At 39.4% G+C, this 27,685-nt stretch overlaps 1 protein-coding gene across 2 annotated transcripts in view; it reads left to right on the top strand.

Annotated features, from left to right (window-relative positions):
- The window catches only part of LOC126198502 (phosphoribosylformylglycinamidine synthase), a 214,493-nt gene that overhangs the window by 159,928 nt on the left and 26,880 nt on the right, over positions 1-27,685 (top strand). For both annotated transcript variants that reach the window (XM_049934881.1, XM_049934882.1), the window contains 4 exons: positions 5,000-5,265; positions 10,791-11,007; positions 15,802-15,978; positions 16,080-16,244. In XM_049934881.1, coding sequence (XP_049790838.1) covers positions 5,000-5,265; positions 10,791-11,007; positions 15,802-15,978; positions 16,080-16,244 — 825 coding nt within the window. The remainder of the gene's footprint in view (positions 1-4,999; positions 5,266-10,790; positions 11,008-15,801; positions 15,979-16,079; positions 16,245-27,685) is intronic.

The following is a 27,685-nucleotide window of genomic DNA, read 5'->3' as shown; positions in this document are numbered from 1 at the left end:
GGAGGATATCATGGAGTTAGATGCCTTGGTTCCAGGCAGCCCCTCCACTCCCCCTCGCTCTTAAAGTGCTTCACGCCCCCCAGTGCAAAGATAGGGGTAAATTAAAACTCCACCGATGACATTGCTTCCATACTACAGTAGAACATGAATGGGTTCAGGACTCATGTGGAGGAACTGAAACGTCTAGCACAGGCACGTCTCTTGTGCTTTTGTTTACAAGAAACGCATTTTAATGATACAGATGTTCCTGTGCTACAGGGATATACGCTATACTGCAAGAATGATGTTTCGGGATGAAAGGGCCAAGGGAGGTGTTGTATTGTTTGTCACTAATACACACCACTCTTTGTTCTCCCCTTGGCTACTGACGTGCAAGCAATTGCAATTCAAATTCATGTGTGTCAAATGATCACAGTTTGCTCACAGTATTTACCTCCACAAGATGCACTAGACTCTAATGCTGCCACAGATCTTATCGCACAACTCCCACGATCATTCCTCCTCCTGGAAGACTACTTACCCTAGGGGTCACGTTTCGAAGGGCCTCATGATGTCTCACGAACTGTGCATGCTCAACACGGGTACTCACACACATTTCTCTACTGCTACTGGGTTATTCTCAGCCATCGACCTCTCTTTCTGTTCTCCCGCCCTCACGGACTCTGTTCAATGGGAGGTCATTGACGACCTTCATTCCAATGACCACTTCCCAATCTGCCTTCACCTACTAAATGGCTCACCACCCGAAGTTAAGCCCCAAAAATGGGTGGTCAACAGGGTTAACTGGACGTGTTTCAGCCAGCTGGCTGTGTTCGAACACTGCAACAGCATCCGAGGATGGGTAGACAACATCACACGAGTGATCCATCGTGCCGCTGACTTCTCCATCCCACAGTCCTCAGATCTTCTTAGGAGGCGACCAGTACCTTGGTCGAGAGATGAGTGCCATTCCGCAATCTGGGAAAGGTGTGCGGCTCTTTGACATTTTAATTGCCGCCTGAAAGCAGACAACCTTAGGGCTTTCCGAGTCGTGAGGGCCAAGGTTCGATCCGTGATTAGAGAGAGTAAGAAACGGTCATGGCAACGTTTCCTGGACTCCATCAATCGTTCCACTTCTTCTATAAAAGTACGAGAAGCCATCAGGAGGATTTCCGGTAAACACAGCTGTTTACCAATAGCAGCAGTGCTGAAACAGGGGTGCCTCTAAACAACTCCCAGAGATTTTGCTCAGATGCTGGTCGAACATTTTGCACAAACTACTGCCAATGCAAGCCAGGATCATTGCTATCGTAAGTCTGTAGAGAGGGAAAAGTTGACTTCAGGTCCAACAGTTGTGAGGCCTACAACTCCCCTTTCTCCATGTGGGAGCTCGAATCAGCACTGACTGAGATTCGTGACACTGCACCCAGTCACAACCAAATGCGGTACTGCATGTTTCGACATTTGCCAGCGGCATCAAAGGAAATCCTCCTCAAATGTTTTAATCTAATATAGCAGACAGGCAACTTCCCCAACTCATGGAGGGAGGCAATTCTGATCCATCTCCTCAAACCAGGAAAGGACTGCACATGTCCCAGTAGTTACTGGAGTATCGCCTTAACGAGCTGTGCAGGAAAGACAATGGAGCGGATGGTTAATTGTCGTCTGGTGTGGTTGATAGAGACCAGACAAATCCTTAGCTGCTATCAGTGTGGATTCCGAAGATTTTGGTCCACTGTCGGCAATCTGACCCTCCTAGAGGCAGCTATTCTGCAGGTTTTCCTCTGTAAGCATCACTGTATCGGAATATTCTTCGAAATAAGTAGGGCATACAATACTACTTGGAGACACTGTATTCTCACACAACTGCGTCAATGGGGCTTCCGTGGCCACTTCCTCATCTTCATAAGGTCTTTCCTCTCTCCGTGGTTTTTCAGGACCCGAATTGGTGACGTGCTGTCTGATCAATTTGAGCAGGAGAATGGTGATCCTCAGGGCAGTGTTTTAAGTGTTATCCTCTTTGCCATAGCCACCAACAGTATCACATCTAAGGTAAGGAGTCCTGTACAGTGCTCCTTATTTGTAGACAAATTTGCTGTTTTCTGTTCCTCCTCCAGTATTGCAATGGCAAGCCATCAGTTGCAACTTACAGTGTAGCAGTTAGAGAAGTGGGCTACAAAGATAGGTTTTCAGTTTTCCCCTGGTGTGTGTGTGTGTTGTGTTCATTTTAATCGTTCTCGTCGTCTTTTTAATTTGCCTGCCTTGAATATGAGGGACACCATCCTACATTTTAGAGACACAGTTTGGTTTCTGGGCCTCATTTTTGACTACCAATTGTTGTGGTTACCACACCTGTGAGACCTGAAAGACAGAACCCTGAAGGCACTGAACATCATCAAGTGCCTTAGCCACAGGTCTTGGGGTGCGAAGAGGGCATGTCTCCTTCAGTTTTATCGGGCTTTTGTACATTCGCAGCTGGACTACGGTTGCACAGATCAGCGAGGCCCTGTTACTTGCGTATCATTGACACTGTCCATCATGAGGGGATTTGGGAGGCCACGGGTGCTTACCGGACCAGTCCCCTACCTAGTATCTGTGCTGAGGTGGGGGAACTGCCACTTACTATCAGGCACCAGCTCCTCATGGTGCGTCAGTAAGTTCCTTGCAGCTCCAATTTCACCCCCACACCATACTGTTGCTCGTCCATCTCTGGAATGCCTTTTTCCTACCATCCACAAGCCACGATGTCATTTGGGATCTGTGTGCAGTGTGTGCTGGAGTCACTCGGTGTGGAGCCAGTATGACCCCAAATCCAGGGTTTTAACTGCCTGCTGCCCTCGTTACTGGAGAGGCACAGAGTGATTTTAGATTTGGTGTAGTACAGGATAGATAGCACTCCTGATTCAATTTTTAATGCGATATTCTCTGATGTTTTATCTGAGTAGTACGACCATGTAGCTGTTTTTACAGATGGGTCTAATCAGGGGGTTGCTATGTCGTTTTCCCGAATTGTGTCCTCAAGGTCAGACTGCCTCCAGAATTTACCATCTTTGACCCTGAATTATATGCAATCTTGTAAGCACTGGAGCAGATGAGACATTCTCCTGGTGCTAGATTTCTCATCTGCTCAGATTCTGTGAGTGTCCTTTACTCTTTCCAATGTTGTACCCAGAAGATACAGTAACCCAGAATATCCAGCAGCCCTCCTTGAACTACAACAACTGACGAAGGAGTTGTCTTTCTGCTGGGTACCTGGGCACATTGGAATTGCGGAGAATGAAAGGGCGGATCAAGCAGCCAAGGAGGCGTGTCATGATCCTCTGGTATTTCGGTGTGCTATCCCCCTGCATGCTATCACGTTTCTGTTGAGGTACAAAGTCATGTGTCAATGAGAAGATGAGTGTCTGGAAGTGACCGATAAATAGATCTGTGTCATCAAGTCCACAACTTGGCCGTGGGGTACTTCCTTCCAGCCATGTCGGTGGGATGAGCTCCTTCTTACTCGTCTTCGCATAGGCCACAACCCTATGGCACATGGATTCTTACTCCAGCCAAAGAAGCTTCCAATGTATGGTGCTTGTGGTGTGCAGATCATGGTGCGCCACATTTTATTGGACTGCATTTTGTTTGACGACCAGCGGACTGCAGCGTATTTGCCACCAGATCAGCCGTCTATTTTATGTAATGATCAAACTAATGTGATTAGGGTCTTAAAGTTTAGTGAATTGTCCAATGTTTTTAACAAGATTTTAGGGAGATGTATTTAATGTGTCAAAGGGTGGCTTGCTCACCCTAGATTTTTATAAGTGGTCAGCCAGTCACATTTTTCCGTGCTTTTCTTTTAATTCGTCTGTGTTTCGTTTTCTCTGTGTTTTAATTTCTTGATTAGCTCTCTTCCCTCCTAATTGGGTTTAGTGCGTGTGAGAGTGCTTGTGATACAGAATGACTGTAGTCATTTTGAGTGCATGCATGTACAACACTTTTAGTTCATCTTCACATTCATTTGTTTTTATAAGTGGAAGGGCGCTGATGACCTTGCCATTGGGCACCCATCAGATCCAAACACACACACACCTAACTTGACAAATTGAATGTGTCCATGATTATTGATCAGGCTAGTTAATCATTCCCGTTCACTGCAAATCCTCTACGCTTCTATCTTTGTTCTAAACATCTGCAACTGACAACAACAAGATCAGCCACAATAACTTCATTATTAGTGCATAACAACTAATTCTTTGACCAACACCAGCCCGTATATTGACTTCAGACAATGTATGCTTTTTACAGTATTGTTGTAATAATGACCGTTCGTATTTTGCAATGGATAGAATTAATACAAGTGAATATGTGTGTGAGAATATAGTCAACAGAAAATAAAATTAGAATTTAAATAAATTATTTTGTGAAGTGAAACGCTTTCCTATAGAAAATTTTGTAAAATGAATATTTTTAACAATTGCTATAGCAATACATAAATTTTGTTAAAAAGAAGTGGGTATTTAGTTCTGTGTTACAATACATATGAAAGACTAAAAAGCCGGCTGAAGTGGCCGTGCGGTTCTAGGCGCTGCAGTCTGGAACCGCGAGACTGCTACGGTCGCAGGTTCGAATCCTGCCTCGGGCATGGATGTGTGTGATGTCCTTAGGTTAGTTAAGTTTAACTAATTCTAAGTTCTAGGGGACTAATGACCTCAGAAGTTGAGTCCCATAGTGCTCAGAGCCATTTTTGAAAGACTAAAAGAAACTGGAATCATTTAGATTATTAACAACTGATTTTGTTATTGAATGGGATTACATTAAGTTACTTTCTTTCATTTAGTGATTTTTATTCTTATTGCCATGATCAGTGTAAGACAAAAATTAAGACATGACAACACATACATGTTAACAATTTCATGATGTAGCCAGCTGTATTGTTAGTTTATTAGATGAATCTCAGTCTCTTACTTTGCACTGTACATTTAATCTTAATTTTACTGAGAACTGTGTGTAGTGAGTACCTCTTGTCTCATTTCAGAGGGAAGAGTTCTGTCTGGTCATGACATAAGCGATGGTGGTCTAATTACGTGTCTTCTGGAGATGGCATTCTGTGGCATCAGTGGACTGAATTTGGACATAACTCACAAGAAAGGAGACCCTGTCAACATTTTGTTTGCTGAGGAAGTCGGTTGGGTGCTCGAAGTAGATCTAAAATTCCGAGATTATGTTGTTACATCATTCAAGAACTGCGGTGTCCCATGCCACTACATCGGAGATTCTGTTGGCTATGGAATCGAGTCACCGGTACAAACTTTATTTTCTGTTATTCTACTAAATGAGCTCAGTAATAGGAATTATCTGTTCACTGCTTGAGAAGAATCTAGTGTTTGTCAAGAGATCAGTTGTCTTGTGAAACACACAAGTATTAACTACAGCCACTATGCATTATCAAATATTACAAGATCTATTTAACATTATCACCAGTTGGTATTTTTTGTGATCCACCCAAAGCATTTATGCAAATCACAATATAGTTATAGAAAAGGAAATGTTTTATACAATTAAAGCTGTTATAAATAACTGTTTTGATGTATTTCACAGTAAGAATGCAAGTATGGGTGTGGAATTATTCAAACAATAATGGAAGGTGATAACATTTTAGATTTGGGAGATGATATTAGTGGAGTCGTTCAAGGACATAATGTGTCTGTATCACACCCACATATTTTCCAAAGTCATCTATCTGCATTCCACTGGGTCATCGTCGAGGTCATTTTATGTCCTGTAATCCAGAAAACACCATCCCTGACTCACATACCTGCATGGCTGCATGTGCCACCCACCTCTACTTCATTTTCATTGTGGCTGTAATTGCATTTTCCATTTGTGTCTGTTCACTGGTCAATTAGTTTCTTTTCCTTTCTAGTCCGTTAGTTTGTTTTCCTGTCTCCAAATAATTCCCAAAACACATTTCCTCCATTGCTCACTGAGAAACCCTCACTTTTTTTAAAAGAAGTCATCAACTTAACACAGATGCAACATTTTCACTGCTGACAGAAACAAACTACAGCATGGTGCTCCACCTTATCAGTAGGCTGCCTCATTTTGTTTTGGCTCCTCCAATGGTGTGATAGAGTACTATGGCACGGAGACTTCAACATGTACTGGGACTGCAGGCAAATAAAAATTAACTACACAATCTTACCTTTTCAAAGAGATATTTAAAACTTTTTGACCACGCCTCATATATACTCTTCAATTTACTAACATAGGCCACAAATCAGGGCTTGTTTCTCAATGGTGTTAACACTAATCTTCTTCAGATGAATCTCACACAGAGATGTGAATCATACCCATTTCTCAATTCCATCAGTTTGTTCACAGCTTGCAAATGGCCCATTGTCCTATGTCCATTTCTACAGCCAGCTTATCCCTGTGCCTGATAAATAGATTTTTTTCTGTGTAGCAAATGATAATTTTTTGTGAGTATTTGTCCCATACAGAGAGGAGGTTGGTAAGTCGGCATTTTCAATGCCTTGTCTGTCTATTTCTTTCTGGAGAAGAGTAATTGTGGCATTGTTCCAGCTGTGGGGGACTGTCTTCTTTCACAACATTCTCTAAATAATTAGGAAGTTCCTTTTGTATAACTTCCCAGCCAGCAGTAATTTCTATGGAAACTTATAAAAAGCAACTTATGCAATACCATGCCAACACTTATATATGAAAGTATTAACATTTGGGATGCCAAACAAGTTTTGAAACTGGATTTAGAACTTCTTGGTAGGGAGCACACAGCATGTTGTCTGTCATGGAAACTTCTTAACGGTTGTAGAATGAACTTCAGGTGTGCCCCAGAAAAGTGTATTAGGACGCTTGCATTCGTGTTGTAAATTAATGACCTTGCAGACAATATTAATAGTAACCTCAGACTTATTGCAGATAATGTAGTTATCTATTACAAAGTTCTGTCTCAAGAAAAAAACTCTGCAAGCACCCTGTCAGAGCTTGATAACACTTCAGAGTTGTGCAATGATTGGAAACTTGCTTTAACTGTTCAGAAAATTAAAAATGCACACTTCACAAAACGTTGAAATGTAATATATGTGACTGTGGTATAAACAAGTCTCAGTTGAAATTCATCAACTCATACAAATACCTGGGTGTAATACTTTGTAAGGATAAGAAATGGAACGCTCACTCATAGATAAAGCAGATAGCGCAGTAAGGAATCCAAATTGGTCATAAACAGTCCAAAAATTCCAAGTGAGGATCTACATACAGTTACAATTAAAAGTGCACTATTTTTCAGTATTAATTCACAAGTACACACTTCAATGTGCTGATCACTACAAAATTTGCTTGTCTTAATGTTTTTGAACTTGTATTCTGTCTTACTGTGTGTAACAATTCCTCCTTTTCTCATGTTAGTTCTGCATGAGTAAGATGCTAGAGTTTAATCTTTTATATGTAACTTATCTAGGCCTGCAGCTAAGTGGTGCTCAGAGAATCTGTCTTTTCAGAACTCTCTAAATTTTCCAAATTTCATTCAGTTGAACTATTATCTCAGAAGTCGATGTTATTTATAATAAATAATGCATTTGCAGCAATTCATGTTGCAAAGGCCAATGAATGTACAGAAATGTTTCCCCAGTGGCCAGAAATCTTAATGTAACTTCCACTGTACATTGGCCTACTGATGTTCAGAATATTTCTTGTTTGTTGATGTTGGTTATTTATTCTGGCACCTTAAGTCAGACCCCATAGACAGATTTTGATTACTGTCTGTAGTTAAATTCTGTGACTGTCCTTCATATTACCTAACTGTTACATGATATCCTATGTCATTAGTTATCCAACATTTTCTCTTTTAATACTACTGCATTTCTTACTGTAATTTTTTTTATTTATTTTTTTTTATTGAGAAAGAGCTATTGAAAGATGGTGGTGAAGGTTTGTAGAATGTATTATATTTATCATTCATGTTTCCAGTATTGTAGCAGTTTTACCAAGAGTGCATCTCACTTCAACATTAATGAAACTTGCATTTCCATTCCATGTATAAGTGGGTGTATTTCTTTTTTGCACAGTCATTGTAGCAGAAACCAGAACAGATGGCAGAAACATAATCCAGAATTTGATTTTAACAGTATATCCATGGGAATCTGCTTCAAGGTCCAATCTTAAACACATATATCACAGGAATATAATCATTTTCAAATAGGTACCTTTCACCCTCACTGCACGGGTATCAACCCATTTACCTTATCCCATTGTCAATTTGATTGTTCCTTGTTGTAGAATGCGCAAATTTGTTTTGTACATTTGAAGTTGAATGAGGACTACTACATGTGGTTTTGGTGATTAATATCTCAGCAGCTTCTTCTTCTTCTTCCTTTTTTCTTAAAAAAAAAAAAAAAACTTAACATGTACAGGAATGTCATATACTCTCTCCTCCTAAAAATCTAGTAGCAGTTAATTTTTACTGTCTAGTGTCTAATTTGTAGTCATTAATGCTTGGCAAACCTAAACAGAACTGAACGCCACTTAGAGGGCATCAGTATCTCTCCTTGCCTTACAAAAATATAAGAAGCCCTTCCTTACAGAACTGAAAAACAAAGTTGTACGAGGGCATTCTGAAAAGAAATGCCTTCGAGTTTTTTATGTGAAAACTGTTAAAGCTTTTTAAATAAAAAAATGTTGAGAACATTCTACATCTTTATTCTTCATGTAACATATTTGTTTCTCTATATAGTCATCCTGGCAACGAACACATTTCTCTCAATGAGAGACCAGTTTGTGTTCATACTGTTGCTGTGGAATGTTTGACTTTGTTCATGGCGCCATAACCTCACTTCCGTTGCACCACTTCATCACAATCAAAGTGAAGTCTTTGAAGTTGTTCTTTAAGTTTTGGAAAGGGATGAAAATTGGGCAGAGTCAAGTCAGGACAGTGAACCGAAGGCATTGTATTGTTGCAGACGTCACAGCACTCATCTGTGGTCTGGTATTGTCATACTGATGGAGACTGTGCTCCATATGTGGAAAGACTCTTCAAATTCGAAACTCGATTACAGCATGCTATTTCTTGCACACTGCCATGATTACATACCACAATTCGGAGGCCTGCAGTGACAGAGAATTACAAATATTTAGAATTAAGAATAAAGATGTAGAATTTTAGTAACATTTGTTTTATTTAAAAAGCTTTAAGAATTTTCACATAAAAAATTCGAAGCCATTAATTTTCAGCTTGTTTTCGTACAAAAGCTGGTATTGATGATTGCTGATTACAGCGGTTCTTGTGCAATGTCTGTTAGAAAATCTCACAGTATGGTCACAACCTTCCATGTGCAATATATGCACGACATTTGATTTATTGATCATATTTCACAACCTTACTCTCGACTATCCTGGCTACATCCTGGAAAATGCAGAGATTCCAATAACCTCTGTCTGTTTTACCATTTGAATGATGTATGCAGTCCTTTGTATCTGTCTTCGACTTTGAACTCTTGTCTGAATAGCACAACAGAAACACTCATTCCCTTCAGGGCAACCAAATCTTTTCCGACAAAATGCATAACCCAACTGCCTGCTCTAAATCATTTTCAGTTGTAGGAACAACGTTTTAGAGTGATCTTCTTTACTATATCAGAGAGGTGAAGCATCCCTCAACCTTAAAAGACAGTGAATGACTTGGGCACAAAAACAGTTGGTTCCTGTGGTTGCCCGTACCACCTTACTCTATTTCCACAGGCCCTAGCTGGGTCAGTACTTCAAATTACCTCTCTTAGAAGTCACTTTTGTACACCTGTAGAAGCTTTTGTCTTTTATTTTTATTACTACTACTACTACTACTACTGCTGCTGCTGCTGCTGCTGCTGCTGCTGCTGCTAATACTGCTACTATTGCAGTAAAAACACAGCAAATGAGTCCACTGTGCCAGATTTCATATTGTATCATTAGTTTGACATTTACAAAACATCTTGGACTGCATGATGTATCAGCAGATAATATGTGCAGATTCCAGTAAAGTGGCTTTTTGTAGTTGGCAGGTGGACATTTTATCAGTGCCACTGATTTTCAATGGTGTGCTAAGATACTCTGACAGCGCTCCCAGTGTGCAGAGAACTACTGGGACCACTTTCACTGGTTACAGACACTGTAGTTCGATTTTGGAGTTCTCCCATCTGGCAAGTTTTACTTGTCGATTCTGCTACCGCCTGGATGGCAGTGTCAATGATCCACATTTTCTTTCTCCACAGTTGTGAACTATTATTGGTAATAGCTGTAGTTTAGCTGTGTTTCTGCTTTTAGTGCTATTAGTTATTTGTCAGTAGCCTACAGCTATTCTAAATAGCCTTACATATGTGTTTGTTTCTGTGGCCACCTCCTGCAGCAGCTATTATGTATCAGTTATTCCTAATGTAACTGCTGTTAGAATTAATTGCAGGTAGCTTATGATGGAAAAATTAATAATAACTGAGGGCTTGTCTGAAATCTTCTTTTCACTCTTATTACTACCATTATTATCAGTATTTATCATATTATAATTATTATCATAGTTTAAGCAAGTCTTAGCTTAAAAAAATATTTTATGCATAAAAACCTTGATTCAAGATTAGAGAGTAAAAAAAAATTCAATGAATTTCATATTTAATGGACATAATCCAGTGATACTGCGAAGCAATTTTAAATGCTTCTGCATTACCTGGAGCAGAGATATAAGGAAAAATTGTGTATGTGCTGTTGGTTCAAATTCTTTGTCGCTGCACTTGGCACAGTGAGACGAGAATAACATTGTTGACTTTTATGGGTGCATTTTTCAGGTGAAGATCCTTGTAAATGGAAACCTCGCTCTGAAGAGTGACGTGTACTCACTGTTCAGAGTGTGGGAGGAGACAAGCTACCAGCTGGAGAGGCGGCAGGCGAACCCGGACTGCGTCCGGCAGGAGTTTGAGAATCTGGCAAGGAGGAGGGCACCCAAGTACCGGCTCACGTTCGACCCCAATAGGAACCCTGATGTGGCAGTCAGCTTGTCATCAGGTGTGGGGATTGCATCGAGTGCGCAACTCACTGTAAAATTAGGAGGCAGCACATTGGCCGGCCAGCACTTACCACCACGTTACTGCCAATGTACACATTTATAAGTAGGAAAGGAATGTCTGTAATAAAATTGTTCTCATTTTGAAATGTGGCGTGATCCAAATGGTGCAATATTTCTGCGAGCTGACATGTTGCCATCTTCAGGTGGCCCTGATGACTTATTATCTCCCAATGGATGCTGTCTCGAATACCTGTGCCTACTGCTATCAACCTCAAGTCCTCAATACATGGCCGTGTCTCCTCTAGTGAGGTGGAGGAGACACAAGTTTTGGCCCTCAACCTCCGTGTCACCACAGCAGGGGAACCACATCCAGACGAGCTCTTCAAGTGATGTACCATGACAGGATCTCCCCACAGGTTGTCTTTCTGCTTTGCTGCTTTGAGCATACTCAGTATTGGGTCCCAAGCGATACTTAGTTGGAAAATGCAGTTCATGTTGCCAGGTCTCTTCAGATTCTCTTAAAATGCAGTGCCAGAAATGCTTAAATGTCTTAACAGCTTGGTGCGATAATAACTCATGTAGAATATAGTCCGTCTTCAGGACCATCGGAATATGGCAGCAAGACGGCTTCCTGATATTATATAGCACCATTTGAATGATGCCACGTGGTTGAATACCCTAGAACATTTCAAAATAATCATGCGACAGGAAATCTTAAAATTACACAAAATGTTCTCAAGGTCATCAGAATGTTGCAACATCCATGTACTCAACATGACGTAGAAATAAGAAAACATTTATTAAGTTCACAATTCACATATTATCATAATACACCAATAAAAGTATCTGAATAGACATTACAATCATTTCAGTGTACCTTATGTAAGTACTACGTTGTCTCAGTTTTAATCACTTAGGTGGTTGATAGAGCAGTGAGAAAACTCTAGTATCTTGTCACACTAGACACTTCTCTGTGGTTACAATCATACAATTGTAGACAGCTGTTAGTTCCATGTATGTGATGACTACCGACAGTTGTGTGTGGTGAAGAAATCCTTCCATAGAGGGGCACAAGTATAGAATAGCAGATCTTTGACAAAATTGACATGATCAAACCTGGGCCTGTAGTCGAGGATGCACATTTAGAAAGGACTAAGGTGCCTTGTTAGTAGGAGGGCGGCTTGCTTATAGTTTGCCCTGTGGGGCATTGCTAGGCTGATTAGTTTATCATACAGGAAGAGCAACGAAATCTTTCTATAATATAAAAATTTATACAACAGCTTTGTTTGAAATTCCAGTGTTAAATGTAAAATGTCAGTAGAATTGTGCTGTTGCCAGTCGGCTTGTAGATTTGGTACTACTGTAGATCTTTTTCGGTTACTCTTATGTCCCCTCTCCCACACCGCAACCCCAACCCCACCTTAAGGCTGATGGGAGAGGCTTACCCAACAGTGTAATAAGTTATATACATACCAAGTTTGCCTGAAGCTCGATTCTAGAGCTATACAGGGACACAAACACACACATCCATTGTACATAAACTGTCTATCTACAGGTGTTATCAGCCGAAACAAATACTGCCCACCATGTGTTTCTTCAACATCCAGTGTCAATGGAAGACTCTACTGTAATATTTGATTTAATGAACTGGCCTCTATAGCTGATCGTATTGGTAAATATTAGTGGGCCACCCTTCCTCGCCTTGAGTTCCAGCCTGCGTAGAGCTGCCTGTCTGCCACTGCTGTACAGTAGCACTGTGTGTTTGCTGGTAGACTACTTGTTCTTCACATTTAGCAGTCCCAGTTGACCCATATCATTAGATAAAATTTACCACTATGCTATTTAGGATCTCACTATCAAATTGGCACACAAATTTCCCATTTGAAAAATATTTTCGCTGTTATGAGACAGAAACTAATATTTTACATCAACACGGCACCGCACAAAGCACACTTTTATTTTTTTGGGACCATTCCACCTGCACATTGCAAAGTTCTCCAGAAATACCAGAGGAATTGTGCTTGACATTTCTTACAGTAGATACTCAGTGTAGATTTCTGAGTATTTGGGAAATGAATTGTATCAGTAAGGCAGGATTTGGAACTATTAGGAGTAGCCAGGAGGCTGCATGGGAGTGATAGGTCTTTTGGTGGGCAGCGATTCTCGCATGTGGAAGTGAGACATAAGTAGCTCAGATAGCATCTTCGACAGTGTCAAGACAAACTGATCAGAGGCAGCTAAATGTATTATGTAACTATGTAGGACAATAATGACGATGGTTGGTTGATTGGTTAGTTTCATGTTCCATGGATCATTTTGCATGGCAAGTCATAATGATGTGGAATGAGTCACTTCACATTCACATCACAAATTAATTTGTAAATATGGCTAATGCTGAACATTTATAAGTGTGTGTTTGGAGGGGGGGGGGGGGGGTAATTACACAGATGATGTGAGTCAGTAATTTCTACCTACCACCTTTTACACATTACAATAACAGAAATTCTTCTGAATGCCATTTTCCTTCTGGTTTGTAATTATGTAAATCATTGTTCCTTGTGAACTGTGTGGATTATTTATAACAAACTTAATGAGGAAGTAAATATACTGTTAAGCAGGAGGGTGTAGGGACTGTAGTAAATTATAAAAGTGTAATTGTAAAAGTGTGCCCAGATTAGAGACAGATGGGATTTCAAGGAGAGAGCCAGTTCAATCACTTGGAGATGTGACCTCTTTGAGTCGGCTCACAACATAGGGTACCAGCTGATTCCTCCATTTCTACCGATTATTATGTGGCCATACTTTCTTCAAACAAGGGGCATGATCAGCTTACTGCCGTTTCAAGGTATTCCATTATCTTACTTCTGTTTTTTTTTTTTACATCTGATATCTACTACTGTCTTTCTTTCTTTCTTTCTTTGTATAGCACAATATTGATCTTTCCACTTCTGTATGAGTTTTCTAATGATGAACTCATTAAATATTTATGTCTCACAGCCATAAGTTATTATTGGTAGTATACATTGGTCAAAAACTGTTTCCTTCAACTCAGCTGACTTCTTAGACTTGGAAACTGAAGAGCATCTTCCTTAAGTTCAACTTTTCAAAAAATTTCTAGTTTCAAATCTGCTTTCATATTTACAGACTGTCCCAGATAGACACATTTTGTGATCATTTGCAGTTGGCCCATTCATTTCATCATGATCTTGGTTTTGTCAAAGTTCATTTTTAGATCAACTTCAAAGCAGACTAACACAATTCGCTAACTAATATTTGAATGTATTCTATACTATTTACAAATAGAACAATATCATCAACACATCTCAGGTTATTTAATGTCTTTCCCAGATCTTGGATGCCCGTCGTTTCCCAATTCAATTTAGATGTTTTTTCCAAGATTGCTGAGAATAGTTTTGGAGATATATAATTATTACCAAGTTTGAGTCAATGGAATTGCATCATTTGTGGAGTATGTATAGTAAATTCTGTATAAATCCAATACATATATATGCAGTCAAATGTCTTTGTAAGGTTACAGGATGCACTGGTAGCCTGTAATTTATTGTCTAATGAATTGATTACAGTCTCAGTATCAGAACCTTTTTAGAAATCCAATCTGAGACTCCAAACAGTGGAAAATCCAGGATGAAAAGAATAGTTGCTACTCACCATATAGCTGAGATGCTGAGTCAGAGATAGGCATAACAAAAAGACTGTCCAACAAGTAAGTTTTTGGTCTCTCTCTCTCTCTCTCTCTCTCTCTCTCTCTCTCTCTCACGCACACACACACACACACACACACACACACACACACACATACACACACACAAATGCAACTCAAAGACTGTGACTGACAAGGCCAGAGAAGTCTGACCTCAGCAGCCGGAGAGAGTGGTCATGTGTCTGTGAGCCGCATTTGTGTGTGTGTGTCTTGTCTAGTTACAATGAAATCCTTTTGGACCGAAAGCTTACTTGTTTGATAGTCTTTTTGTTGTGCCTACCCGTGACTCAGCATCTCTTATATGGTGATTAGTAACTATCCTTTTCATAATACTGTCAAACTGAGACTTCAACAATATGTAATTTTTAGTCAGATGGTTATGAAAGTGCAACAAAACACTACCAAGAAACTTCGAGGGATTGTAGACGGTGGCTTGAGAAACATACTGAGGTAGCAACCCATGTCCAGAAGATCGTCCAGCAACACTACAGAGTGTCTGTCTAAGTTTTAGGGATGAGCTGTTGTTGTGACAGGCATGAACTCATTCAGCATTGTCTAACATAGTGAATGCTGGTAGTGAGTGCTGGTAGTGCATCAGCATACAAACTCACAAGACATCGTCTGCAACTCCTCGAAGTTTTTTGATTTGGCTGTGTTCCATCCTGTATATTAATATACCCCAAAAAATTGAAAAAGCCAGCAAAAACAAAATTATCTGGAAGCTCGACAGTTTTCTTTATCCTCCTTTCTTATACAGTGGCTGAATTTTAGCATATTTCAGGCAGCCAGGAAAAGTTCCATTAATAAATGGTTGCTTATATTACCAAACCCAGAAGAACACACTTAATTTCTTAATTTCAATATATCTTGGTGAATAACAATATATTGACGGAATTCTAAAAACTATAAATGTACAGGTAGGACTGACTATCTGATAAATCATTCATTTCATTTGATATTCTCTCCTTTTACAGTTTATCAAATTCGTATTTGCCTTGTAATAGTCTTTATAAGTTATATAAAATACTTGTAGATTTATGTAACAATAATTAGACTAAAATTAAATTCACAGTTCAGCGTGTTGCCGTAATTCGTGAAGAAGGAATTAATGGTGATCGGGAGATGGCAGCATCACTTCATATGGCTGGCTTTGAAGTTTGGGATGTGACTATGCAAGACTTACTTGATAAGAAAGTGACTGTTGATATTTTCAGAGGAGTAATATTTCCTGGTGGTTTTAGCTATGCAGGTATGTTGTATTTTCCTTCTTCATCATCCCCTGAAGAACTTGTATACTTCAGTAAATGTGTTTTGTATTTTTATTTCTCTTTTTATTTTTAATGATTGCAGATGTTCTTGGATCAGCAAAAGGCTGGGCTGCAAGCCTGCTCTTTCACCCTTCACTCAGAGCTCAGTTCCAGGCATTTGCTGCCAGAGAAGACACTTTTAGCCTGGGAGTTTGTAACGGGTGCCAACTAATGAGCTTACTCGGCTGGATCGGAACACTTCCTGCAGGTATTGTGTCAATTACAACTTAGCTGAATGGAATGTGTTAATTTATCGTGTCAGTATAGAGATTGGTAAGTAATATTGGATAGCAAAAAATCTACTTGCCAAGTGGCAGCAGGAGAACACGCAAATAAAAGGTATTACAGTTTGCTAGCTTCTGGAGACAGTGGCTTCTTCTTGTGGCAGAAAGGGGTAAAGTTTGGAAAAGTCACCCGGAACCCCGGGGCAGGGGATACTTACCTGACAGGATACGAAGGAAAGGCTGATTGTTGGAGACTGCACTGGACGAGAGTTAGTTAGTTACTGTAGTTGTTACATAGATCAAATTCATGGTAAATGTTATGATGTGGAACATGTCAACAGTAAAAACAAAGAACACACAGATATAACTTACAATTAATAATAATAGTTATAATAATAATACTCTCCTCAAGGATTCCTGTGTGATGCATAAGTAATAGTCAAGAATAACCATCTTTAATGTGCATTTGAAGACACTTCTGGTATCTGTCAGACATTTTATTTCCGTGAGTAGATTGTCAATGTTTAGTAGCTACATATTTCATCCCTTTCTATGCCAAAATTATATTCATTATAAGGTAAAGCAGAACATTTTTTCTTCTGGTGTATTGTGGTTGTGAATATCTCTGTTACTCTCAAACTTAGATGGATTGTTGATACCAAATTTCATAAGCGAATAAATGCACTGTGAGGCTGTGCTTAATATCCCCAGCTGCTTAAAGAGAAAGAGATATCTGCAAGATGTGTGTGTGTTAACTTCATATTTCTAATTACTTTCTTCTGTGCAGTGAATACTTTTTGCCTGTTGTTGTTGTGGTCTTCAGTCCTGAGACTGGTTTGATGCAGCTCTCCATGCTACTCTATCCTGTGCAAGCTTCTTCATCTCCCAGTACCTACTGCAACCTACATCCTTCTGAATCTGCTTAGTGTATTCATCTCTTGGTCTCCCCCTACGATTTTTGCCCTCCACGCTGCCCTCCAATACTAAATTGGTGATCCCTTGATGCTTCAGAACATGTCCTACCAACCGATCCCTTCTTCTGGTCAAGTTGTGCCACAAACTCCTCTTCTCCCCAATCCTATTCAGTACCTCCTCATTAGTTATGTGATCTACCCATCGAATCTTCAGCATTCTTCTGTAGCACCACATTTTGAAAGCTTCTATTCTCTTCTTGTACAAACTATTTACCGTCCATGTTTCGCTTCCATACATGGCTACACTCCATACAAATACTTTCAGAAATGACTTCCTGACACTTAAATCTATACTCGATGTTAACAAATTTCTCTTCTTCAGAAACGCTTTCCTTGCCATTGCCAGTCTACATTTTATATCCTCTCTACTTCGACCATCCTCAGTTATTTTGCTCCCCAAATAGCAAAACTCCTTTACTACTTTAAGTGTCTCATTTCCTAATCTAATACCCTCAACATCACCCGACTTAATTCGACTATATTCCATTATCCTCGTTTTGCTTTTGTTGATGTTCATCTTATATCCTCCCTTCAAGACACTATCCATTCCGTTCAACTGCTCTTCCAAGTCCTTTGCTGTCTCTGACAGAATTACAATGTCATCGGCGAACCTCAAAGTTTTTACTTCTTCTCCATGAATTTTAATACCTACTCTGAATTTTTCTTTTGTTTCCTTTACTGCTTGCTCAATATACAGATTGAATAACATCGGGGAGAGGCTACAACCCTGTCTTACTCCCTTCCCAACCACTGCTTCCCTTTCATGTCCCTCGACTCTTATAAATGCCATCTGGTTTCTGTACAAATTGTAAATAGCCTTTCGCTCCCTGTATTTTACCCCTGCCACCTTCAGAATTTGAAAGAGAGTATTCCAGTCAACATTGTCAAAAGCTTTCTCTAAGTCTACAAATGCTAGAAACGTAGGTTTGCCTTTCCTTAATCTTTCTTCTAAGATAAGTCGTAAGGTCAGTATTGCCTCACGTGTTCCAGTGTTTCTACAGAATCCAAACTGATCTTCCCCGAGGTCGGCTTCTACTAGTTTTTCCATTCATCTGTAAAGAATTCGTGTTAGTATCTTGCAGCTGTGGCTTATTAAACTGATTGTTCGGTAATTCTCACATCTGTCAACACCTGCTTTCTTTGCGATTGGAATTATTATATTCTTCTTGAAGTCTGAGGGTATTTCGCCTGTCTCATACATCTTGCTCACCAGATGGTAGAGTTTTGTCAGGACTGGCTCTCCCAAGGCCGTCAGTAGTTCCAATGAAATGTTGTCTACTCCGGGGGCCTTGTTTCGACTCAGGTCTTTCAGTGCTCTGTCAAACTCTTCACGCAGTATCGTATCTCCCATTTCATCTTCATCTACATCCTCTTCCATTTCCATAATATTGTCCTCAAGTACATCGCCCTTGTATAGACCCTCTATATACTCCTTCCACCTTTTGCCTAAGCAAGATATTATCTGATACACCCGCTAAACCCGCTGGGCAGCACAGGTAATAGGATTGTGGAAAGGGCCAAAGGTTGAGGTCAGTTTCTCCTTCTAATTGTCATTTATTGTAATTTAATAACCTTTACGACCAAAGTGGCACATAGCCGGACCTTTACCGAATACATCTCTTTCACGGCTGAAGGCCTCCAAATAAGAAATCGTAACAAATCAACAAGATAAAATTCCAATTAAGATAGCATTAAAATAATTTTTTAAAAAAAGTCAGCAAACATATGCAAAGTGCAATACAAATGGCTGATGGCCGCAATTAAATTTCAAAATTTTAGAATGTATTACCATAGGCTTTTAAAGGCAGAAGGCCAAAATGTTTAACAACCAGAAAACCTAAAAATCAATAAGATTAAAATGCAATTAAAGAGGCAAATCAAATAAATAAAGATTAGATTAGATTAATACTAGTTCCATGGATCATGAATACGATATTTCATAATGATGTGGAACGAGTCGAATTTTCCAATACATGACATAATTAGGTTAATTTAACAACATACTTAAGTTAATATAACAACTTTATTTTATTGTGTTTTTTTGTTTTCTTTATTTTTTATTTTTATTTTTTTTTAATTTTTTAAAAAAAAATTTTTTTTTCTTAATTTATATCTAAAAATTCCTCTATGGAGTAGAAGGAGTTGTCATTCAGAAATTCTTTTAATTTCTTCTTAAATACTTGTTGGTTATCTGTCAGACTTTTGATACTATTTGGTAAGTGACCAAAGACTTTAGTGCCAGTATAATTCACCCCTTTCTGTGCCAAAGTTAGATTTAATCTTGAATAGTGAAGATCATCCTTTCTCCTAGTATTGTAGTTATGCACACTGCTATTACTTTTGAATTGGGTTTGGTTGTTAATAACAAATTTCATAAGAGAGTATATATACTGAGAAGCTACTGTGAATATCCCTAGATCCTTAAATAAATGTCTGCAGGATGATCTTGGGTGGACTCCAGCTATTATTCTGATTACACGCTTTTGTGCAATAAATACTTTATTCCTCAGTGATGAATTACCCCAAAATATGATGCCATATGAAAGCAATGAGTGAAAATAGGCGTAGTAAGCTAATTTACTAAGATGTTTATCACCAAAATTTGCAATGACCCTTATTGCATAAGTAGCTGAACTCAAACGTTTCAGCAGATCATCAATGTGTTTCTTCCAATTTAATCTCTCATCAATGGACACACCTAAAAATTTGCAATATTCTACCTTAGCTATATGCTTCTGATTAAGGTCTATATTTATTAATGGCGTCATACCACTCACTGTACGGAACTGTATGTACTGTGTCTTATCAAAATTCAGTGAGAGTCCGTTTACAAGGAACCACTTAGTAATTTTCTGAAAGACAGTATTGACAATTTCATCAGTTAATTCTTGTTTGTCAGGTGTGATTACTATACTTGTATCATCAGCAAAGAGAACTAACTTTGCCTCTTCATGAATATAGAATGGCAAGTCATTAATATATAATAAGAACAACAAAGGACCCAAGACTGACCCTTGTGGAACCCCATTCTTGATAGTTCCCCAGTTTGAGGAATGTGCTGATCTTTGCATGTTACGAGAACTACTTATTTCTACTTTCTGCACTCTTCCAGTTAGGTACGAATTAAACCATTTGTGCACTGTCCCACTCATGCCACAATACTTGAGCTTGTCTAGCAGAATTTCATGATTTACACAATCAAAAGCCTTTGAGAGATCACAAAAAATCCCAATGGGTGATGTTCGGTTATTCAGATCATTCAAAATTTGACTGGTGAAAGCATGTATGGCATTTTCTGTTGAAAAACCTTTCTGGAAACCAAACTGACATTTTGTTAGTACTTCATTTTTACAGATATGTGAAGCTACTCTTGAATACATTACTTTCTCAAAAATTTTGGATAAAGCTGTTAGAAGGGAGATTGGACGGTAATTGTTGACATCAGATCTATCCCCCTTTTTATGCAAAGGTATAACAATAGCATATTTCAGTGTATCAGGGAAAATGCCCTGTTCCAGAGAGCTATTACACAGGTGGCTGAGAATCTTACTTATCTGTTGAGAACAAGCTTTTAGTATTTTGCTGGAAATGCCATCAATTCCATGTGAGTTTTTGCTTTTAAGCAAGTTTATTATTTTCCTAATTTCAGAGGGAGAAGTGGGTGAGATTTCAATTGTATCAAATTGCATAGGTATGGCCTCTTCTATTAACAGCCTAGCATCTTCTAATGAACACCTGGATCCTACTATATCCACAACATTTAGAAAATGATTATTAAAAATATTTTCAACTTCTGACTTTTTGTTCGTAAAGTTTTCATTCAATTTGATGGTAATACTGTCTTCCTCTGCTCTTGGTTGACCTGTTTCTCTTTTAATAATATTCCAAATTGTTTTAATTTTATTATCAGAGTTGCTGATTTCAGACATGATACACATACTCCTGGATTTTTTAATAACTTTTCTTAATATAACACAGTAGTTTTTATAATTTTTGATAGTTTCTGGGTCACTACTCTTTCTTGCTGTCAGATACATTTCCCTTTTCCGGTTACAAAATATTTTTATACCCTTAGTAAGCCATGGTTTGTTACAAGGTTTCTTACGAGTATATTTAACTATTTTCTTGGGGAAGCAGTTTTCAAATGCATTTACAAAAATGTCATGAAATAAATTATATTTTAAATTGGAATCAGGTTCACGGTACACCTCATCCCAGTCTAACTGCTGTAGGCTTTCCCTGAAATTTGCAATTGTTAAATCGTTGACTGAACGTACTGCTTTGGAGGACTGTTTAGTACTGCTGAATGGAGCTATGTCATATATTGTAACTAGCTGTGCACCATGATCAGAAAGACCATTCTCAACAGGCTGAGCATTTATCTGGTTAAACTTATCTTGGTCTATAAAGAAGTTATGTATCAGTGAGCTGCTATCCTTTACCACCCGAGTAGGAAAATCAATAACGGGTGTCAAATTGAAAGAACCGAGTAATACTTCAAGGTCATTTTTCCTATTACCCTCTTTCAGAGAATCTACATTGAAGTCCCCACAAATAATAATTTGCTTCCCCCTGTCTGACAGATAGCAGAACAAGGAGTCCAAATTTTTCAGAAATTGAAACGTATCACAGCTACGTGGAAAGCCTTAAGGCTAAGCAGATAGAACATACATATGCAAGGTGCAATAACAATGGCTGAAGGCCACAATTAAGTTTCAAAATTTTAAAATATATTACCATAATCTTTTAAAGGCAGAAGGCCACAATGTTTAATCTTGAAAGATAAATTTAAAAATTAATTTTGCAAAATTTTAAGAAAATAAAAATAATAACCATAAGCCTTGAATTTAAAGTAGCTGACAACAGATAATTAAACACCGGTGGCACTCAGAAGCCTCCAGGGAGGTCAGTCTGCCCTTGTTCACGTAGGCGAGACAGGTGGTGAACCCAACTATACTTGATCCGTCGGAACCCAACCAGGGGACAGCCACGGACTGACCGACATGACGGCTTGCTTCCTGTCAACCAATACATGAGAACTCAAACCGGAAAGGTTACCAATGTGATAATCCATAATGGAGTATGTATTAGCTGTCAAAATTACACACCATGTTGGACAGTGACAGAAGGTGAGGAAAGGACTCTGCCTGAAATTACGTTAGTAGCCAGGGCAGGTAACCAGAACACTAACGGCCACTAGGCAGAAAATTCTGCAGGTTCACTTGAATTTGAAACACGGTAATATAGTTAATTTCATTCAAAAGAACACTGCCTGAATTCACGTCAGTGCCCAGGGCAGGTAACCAGAACACTAACGGCCACAAGACAGAAAATTCCACCGGTGCACTCAAATTGTAGTCGACCAAAATAGTTAATTGCACCACATGGTGGCTAAATTTCTGCAGTAGAAACACTCGGTGTTGCTCACAGGAAAACATCCCCAACTGCTAACCACCGAAACAAACCACAACATGAATGGACGTGGCTTGGGTAGTTGAAACCACTACTCAACTTTGACGTCATGGGTCGTTGAACCATGAAGCTCGCAGCGATCGGATAGCTCCACACACACTCCGACACTGTGCAGGGGCTGCCAGCGGCCCCAGCCGACTGCACCGCACGGAGATAACTTCCCTCGTCCACAGCAACCGACCGACTGCCTGCTGGTCCGTCGGGACTGCTGCTCCGTCGCGAATGCACTACTGGTGCGTCTGCCACTCACTTCCAGACACAGGATGGCGGAAATTCTGGCTCGGACCCAACCATGCAGAGGAAACACACCCACTGGCTAAATGACATCCCTGCACCAGAAAAGGGCCGACCCAAGTTCCACAAAATGGTAATTGAAGGGGCCCAGAAGTGCTCTGAGAACCAGTTACATGTCGCCCGATGAGACGACCAACCTCTCAGAGGCAGTACGCCGACAACATTTAAGATAACTTGTCAAGGAAATAACGCCAACTACACACACCACCTGACAAACACTTGCACGAAGACCTGAACGATACCCAACAATAACTAAGCACACTTGAAGACAAATTGGGAGTTGAGCCATGTCGACACAGACCTCACTGCTGCTCCAGCCTGACTGCACTAGTGCCGCATTGCAACTCCCCGACTGGCAGGTCCGGACTGCGCTCCAGACGCGTCCCAACTGACTGGCCGCCTGAAATCGCAACGAACTGCCTACGACCGGGAAGTAATCGCAGTCAAGCAAAGATACTACGAGAGGGGATATATCGATACACACTGCTAACGCCACTCACGGTCAGGCAAAGCAGCAACTCAGTGACAGTAGTGATTTAAATTGACATAGTGAGTTGGATGTACGTTAAAAACAGGGTGTAAAATACATGATGGCGGGAACACAAGCCACGCACGGCTAATTTTCCTGGAATATGTTCGCACAAGAAGTCATTGAATGAACGTTTGCAAAATACATCAACTTACTAATTTCTGTATTCCCAAAGTTGGCAAAATTAGCTGATTCTAGACATTTTAGCAGCTCTACTTATGGTTTTTCCAGTTTGTTTTATGCACACCTAAGATCGTTCAGTTCTGTACCCTGTTTATTCTTCCTTGTTGATATATTACATTAAGAGGAGTACAGTACAAAACTGGATGAAATATGTTTTCTCAAAGGTTAGAGCTAGCCTCTTTGTGCAAAACCATTCAGTAAGGACACAAAGATATTTCTGTTGATAAAACAGCTAAAAACTGCACACACATGAAGCTTTCCACTTGGGAATTATGAAGTGAACATAAATAAAAATAAAATAATGGTAATGAAGTTTAATTGAATTAAGTCAGTCAATGCTAACTGAACGAGAGTCTATCCTGTGACAGCCTCTACATCTCTGCATAAGTACTTTGTTCTACAGTCATTTGAATCTGTGTACTATATTTGACACTTGGCCATATGGTCATCCTGTACAAGACCCCCAACATCTTCATTAAAAATTAATTACTCCTTAGTGCCTCAGGAAATGCCCTGACAACCTCTTTCTCTTCTCCTTGTCACCTTGTGCCATAATTATCTCTCAAATTTTATTCAGTACCTCCTCATTAATTACATGATCTGCCCATCTGGTCTTTAGCATTCTTTGGTAGTACCACATTTCTGAAGCTTCTATTCTCTTTCTGCCTGTACTGCTTCTGATCCTCATTTCAGTTCCATATAATGCCACATTGGCAAAGAAATACTTCCAAAAGAAACTACTTGATTGCAATTCTAAAGAGTTAAAGAACATGAAAAAGACAAAAAAGTTTTCCAGCTATTGCCTGTTTACATTTTATATCCTCTTTACTTCCATTATTGTCAGTATTTTGCAGCCCAGCTAGTGAACACTTCTACGAATTTTAGCATCTCATTTCTTAATCTAATTGCCCTAGTATCATCTGATATAATTCAGTTACACTCCTTACTGTTGTTTTAGTTATGATTATGTTCCTCTTACAACCTCTTTGTGCAGACACTATCCATTCCATTCAACAGATTTTCCAGGTCCTTGACCTTCTCTGACAGTATTACAATGCCCTCAGTAAGTCTTTGAATTTCTGTTGCTTGTCCCAGAACTTTAATTATCTTTCCAAATTTCTCTTTGGTTTCCTTCACTGCTTGTTCTCTTCTCACCTACTGCTTTGCTGTCACGTTCTTTGATTCTTCCAACAGCAGTCTGGTTTCTCTCCAAGTTGCAGCTGGCCTTTCCCTATTTGGATATTATACTTGATACCTTAAGAGTTACAATTAGTGTATTCCAGTCAACATAGAGCTCAGAGTTTGGGAAACAAATAAATGCATTGCTTTGAGAACACAATTATAGAACAAGTGTAGGGATTGGGAGTAACAAAGGAAGTGTTGTTATAGTTTGAGATTGTCAAATTGGCACAAACTGAGCAAGAACCTTCCTCCTGTCAGATGACCCATTCGGTGATGCTAGCCTCAAATTTATGTCATTTGTGAGGAGGTACGCAGTTCCCACTGCACACAGACGCTCTCTAAACTAAAGTTCACATCATATAGGAAGGTGGCCTTATTTTCAGCCATTCTGCGCATCCCCCACCAATATCTGCTAGCAGCCAATAAGATTCTTTCTGTCTCTGAGTGGCTACCCGCAAGTTACAAACTAAACTGCAAGAATCTCTCTCCCGGATGCTGCGCTGTTTCCGTATTTAATGACAGTGCAGATTCATTCACATAGCGACCGAGTTACTCATTCAGATGTCAATGTTACTCTCTTGTAACAGTATAGCTGTGATTGTGTGTCTGTGAACATCTTCGTGTGATTTCTAAATGAGTATGTAAGGTGAGGGCAGTAAACATGAAGTACCTCACAAGCAACTTTAGTTAATTTGCGTTCCTATAGAGTGTCATCATAGTTGTGCGACTGTATAGTTTCCTATCAGAAAGGTCACACAGTATGCATTAGTTGATGGAAAATCGATAAGTAAAACAGAAGTGATAACTGGCATTTGCAAGGAAGTGCTGTATGCTTTCTGTTTCTGATCTCATAAACAATTTATGAGACAATCTGATCTGTCCTCTTAGACTGTTTGGAGATGATGCTCTGATTTACTGTCTTATAAAGTCGTCAAATGATTAAAACAAATTACAAAACAATTTAGGTAAGATATCTGTGTGGTGAGAAAAATGGCTATTGACTCTAAATAATGAAAACTCTGAAGTCATCCACATGAGTACTAAAAGGAAACTGCTAAACTTCAGTTTCCAGCATAAAACACACAAATCTAAAGACTGTAAATTCAACTAAATACTTAGGAATTATAATTACAAATAAATTACGACATTCATGTGGATAATGTTGTGTGTAAAGCAAACCAAAGACTATTATTTATAGGTAGAACACTTAGAAAATGCTACAGGTCTACTACTAAAGAGACTACTTGCTCCACAGTTTTCCGCCCTCTTCTGTAGTATTGCTGTCTGGTGTGGGAGCCACAGCAGATAGGATTGATCAAAAAAATCAAAGATGGGCAGCTCATTTTGTACTGTCGCGAAATAGGGGAGAGACTGCCACAGTTATCAGATGCGAGTTGCAGTGGCAGTCATCAAAACAAAGGCATTTTTCATTGTAGCAGGATCTTCTCATGAAATTTCAGTCAACAGCTTTCTCCTCAGAGTGTGAAAATACTTTTTTGGCCCATCCACATAGAGAGGAGTGATAATCGTAATAAAATAAGAGAAATTGAACTCTCACAGTAAAATTAAAGTGTTTTTGTTTTCCGATGCTGTTCAAGAGTGGAACAGTAGAGAAATACAGTAGCTTGAAGGTGGTTCGATGAACCCTCTGCCAGACATTTAATTATGAATTGTAGAGTAATAATGTAGATGTAGATGCTTTACAAGCAGTCGAGGTGGTTTATGTTCCGCATCTATAACTTTTTCAAATGTGAATCTGAAAGTGAGAATTCTATTTTTCTCAATTTGAAGACTCAAGAATGAACTGCAGAAGCATGAGTCGGCAAGAGAAGTGTGCAGAGAATGGTAAACAAAAGTGTCGGAGCTGTAGAAACTTCAGGAAAATTTGTTTGTGTCACCTGGAAAGCATCGAAATTGCAAGAAACCTGTAACACATATGGGTGGTTTTGACTACAATATTTTAAAGTGCTCCATGTTTGAAACGTAAATAAGCAGGGAATACCTGACATCAAAAAAACGTATTACAATTATGCCTGAGAAAATTGGATTCAAAGGTAGCACTTTGTCAGTGCAATGAATTTTAATAGTCTTTGGTTTCAAATATGTTGAAGAGAGTTTTTCATTGAAAGAAGCTACACAGAAGCAGCACGAGTCATGTCTCTTATAAAGATGAACGATACAAGAAGGGGAGGTAGCTCTACAGTGTGTTACACTGATGAAACATGGTTGAATCAGAATCATCCCATGGATACCTGCTGGAAAATCAGTGATGGTAGTGGTGGATTTAAAGTTCCCATAAGAAAAGGTTCTCAGATACTTATTCTACATGCTGGCTCTTCTTCTGATTTGGTTCCTGAGAGTAAGCTTGTATTTAGGTGAAGAAAACCAGTAGTGACTACCATTTGGAAATGAATGCTGTCGTTTTGAAGAAGCGGTTCACTGAACAATTATTGCCTACCTTGCTTCCAAGTTTGTCATTGTAATCACCATGGCAAATAAGAGACAGGCTGTCTCCTAGGTTTTCTTAATGACCTGGGGATGGATGCATTGGCAGCTTGGAGAATCACAGCTGTAATGTGACCCACATAGCTCTAGATGCATTCATGCTGCTCAGAAACAGCTAACTGGCTGCAAAGTATCCAGTTAATCTTTCTGTACAGCCATTTCTGCGGGCTTCTTTTGGGACCTGCTCCATCTGGCAGATGGATCCAGAAGGGATATTTGTCACTTCAGTGAAGGTCGTCATCCACCTCCCACTGAGCAGTGAAGAGTATCTTCGGGTGTAGGTGAC

Source organism: Schistocerca nitens, chromosome 8, assembly GCF_023898315.1.
Source record: "Schistocerca nitens isolate TAMUIC-IGC-003100 chromosome 8, iqSchNite1.1, whole genome shotgun sequence".
Lineage (NCBI taxonomy): Eukaryota > Metazoa > Arthropoda > Insecta > Orthoptera > Acrididae > Schistocerca > Schistocerca nitens.
The sequence above is the reverse complement of the archived record's forward strand: the minus strand, read 5'-3'. Positions and strand labels throughout refer to the sequence as shown.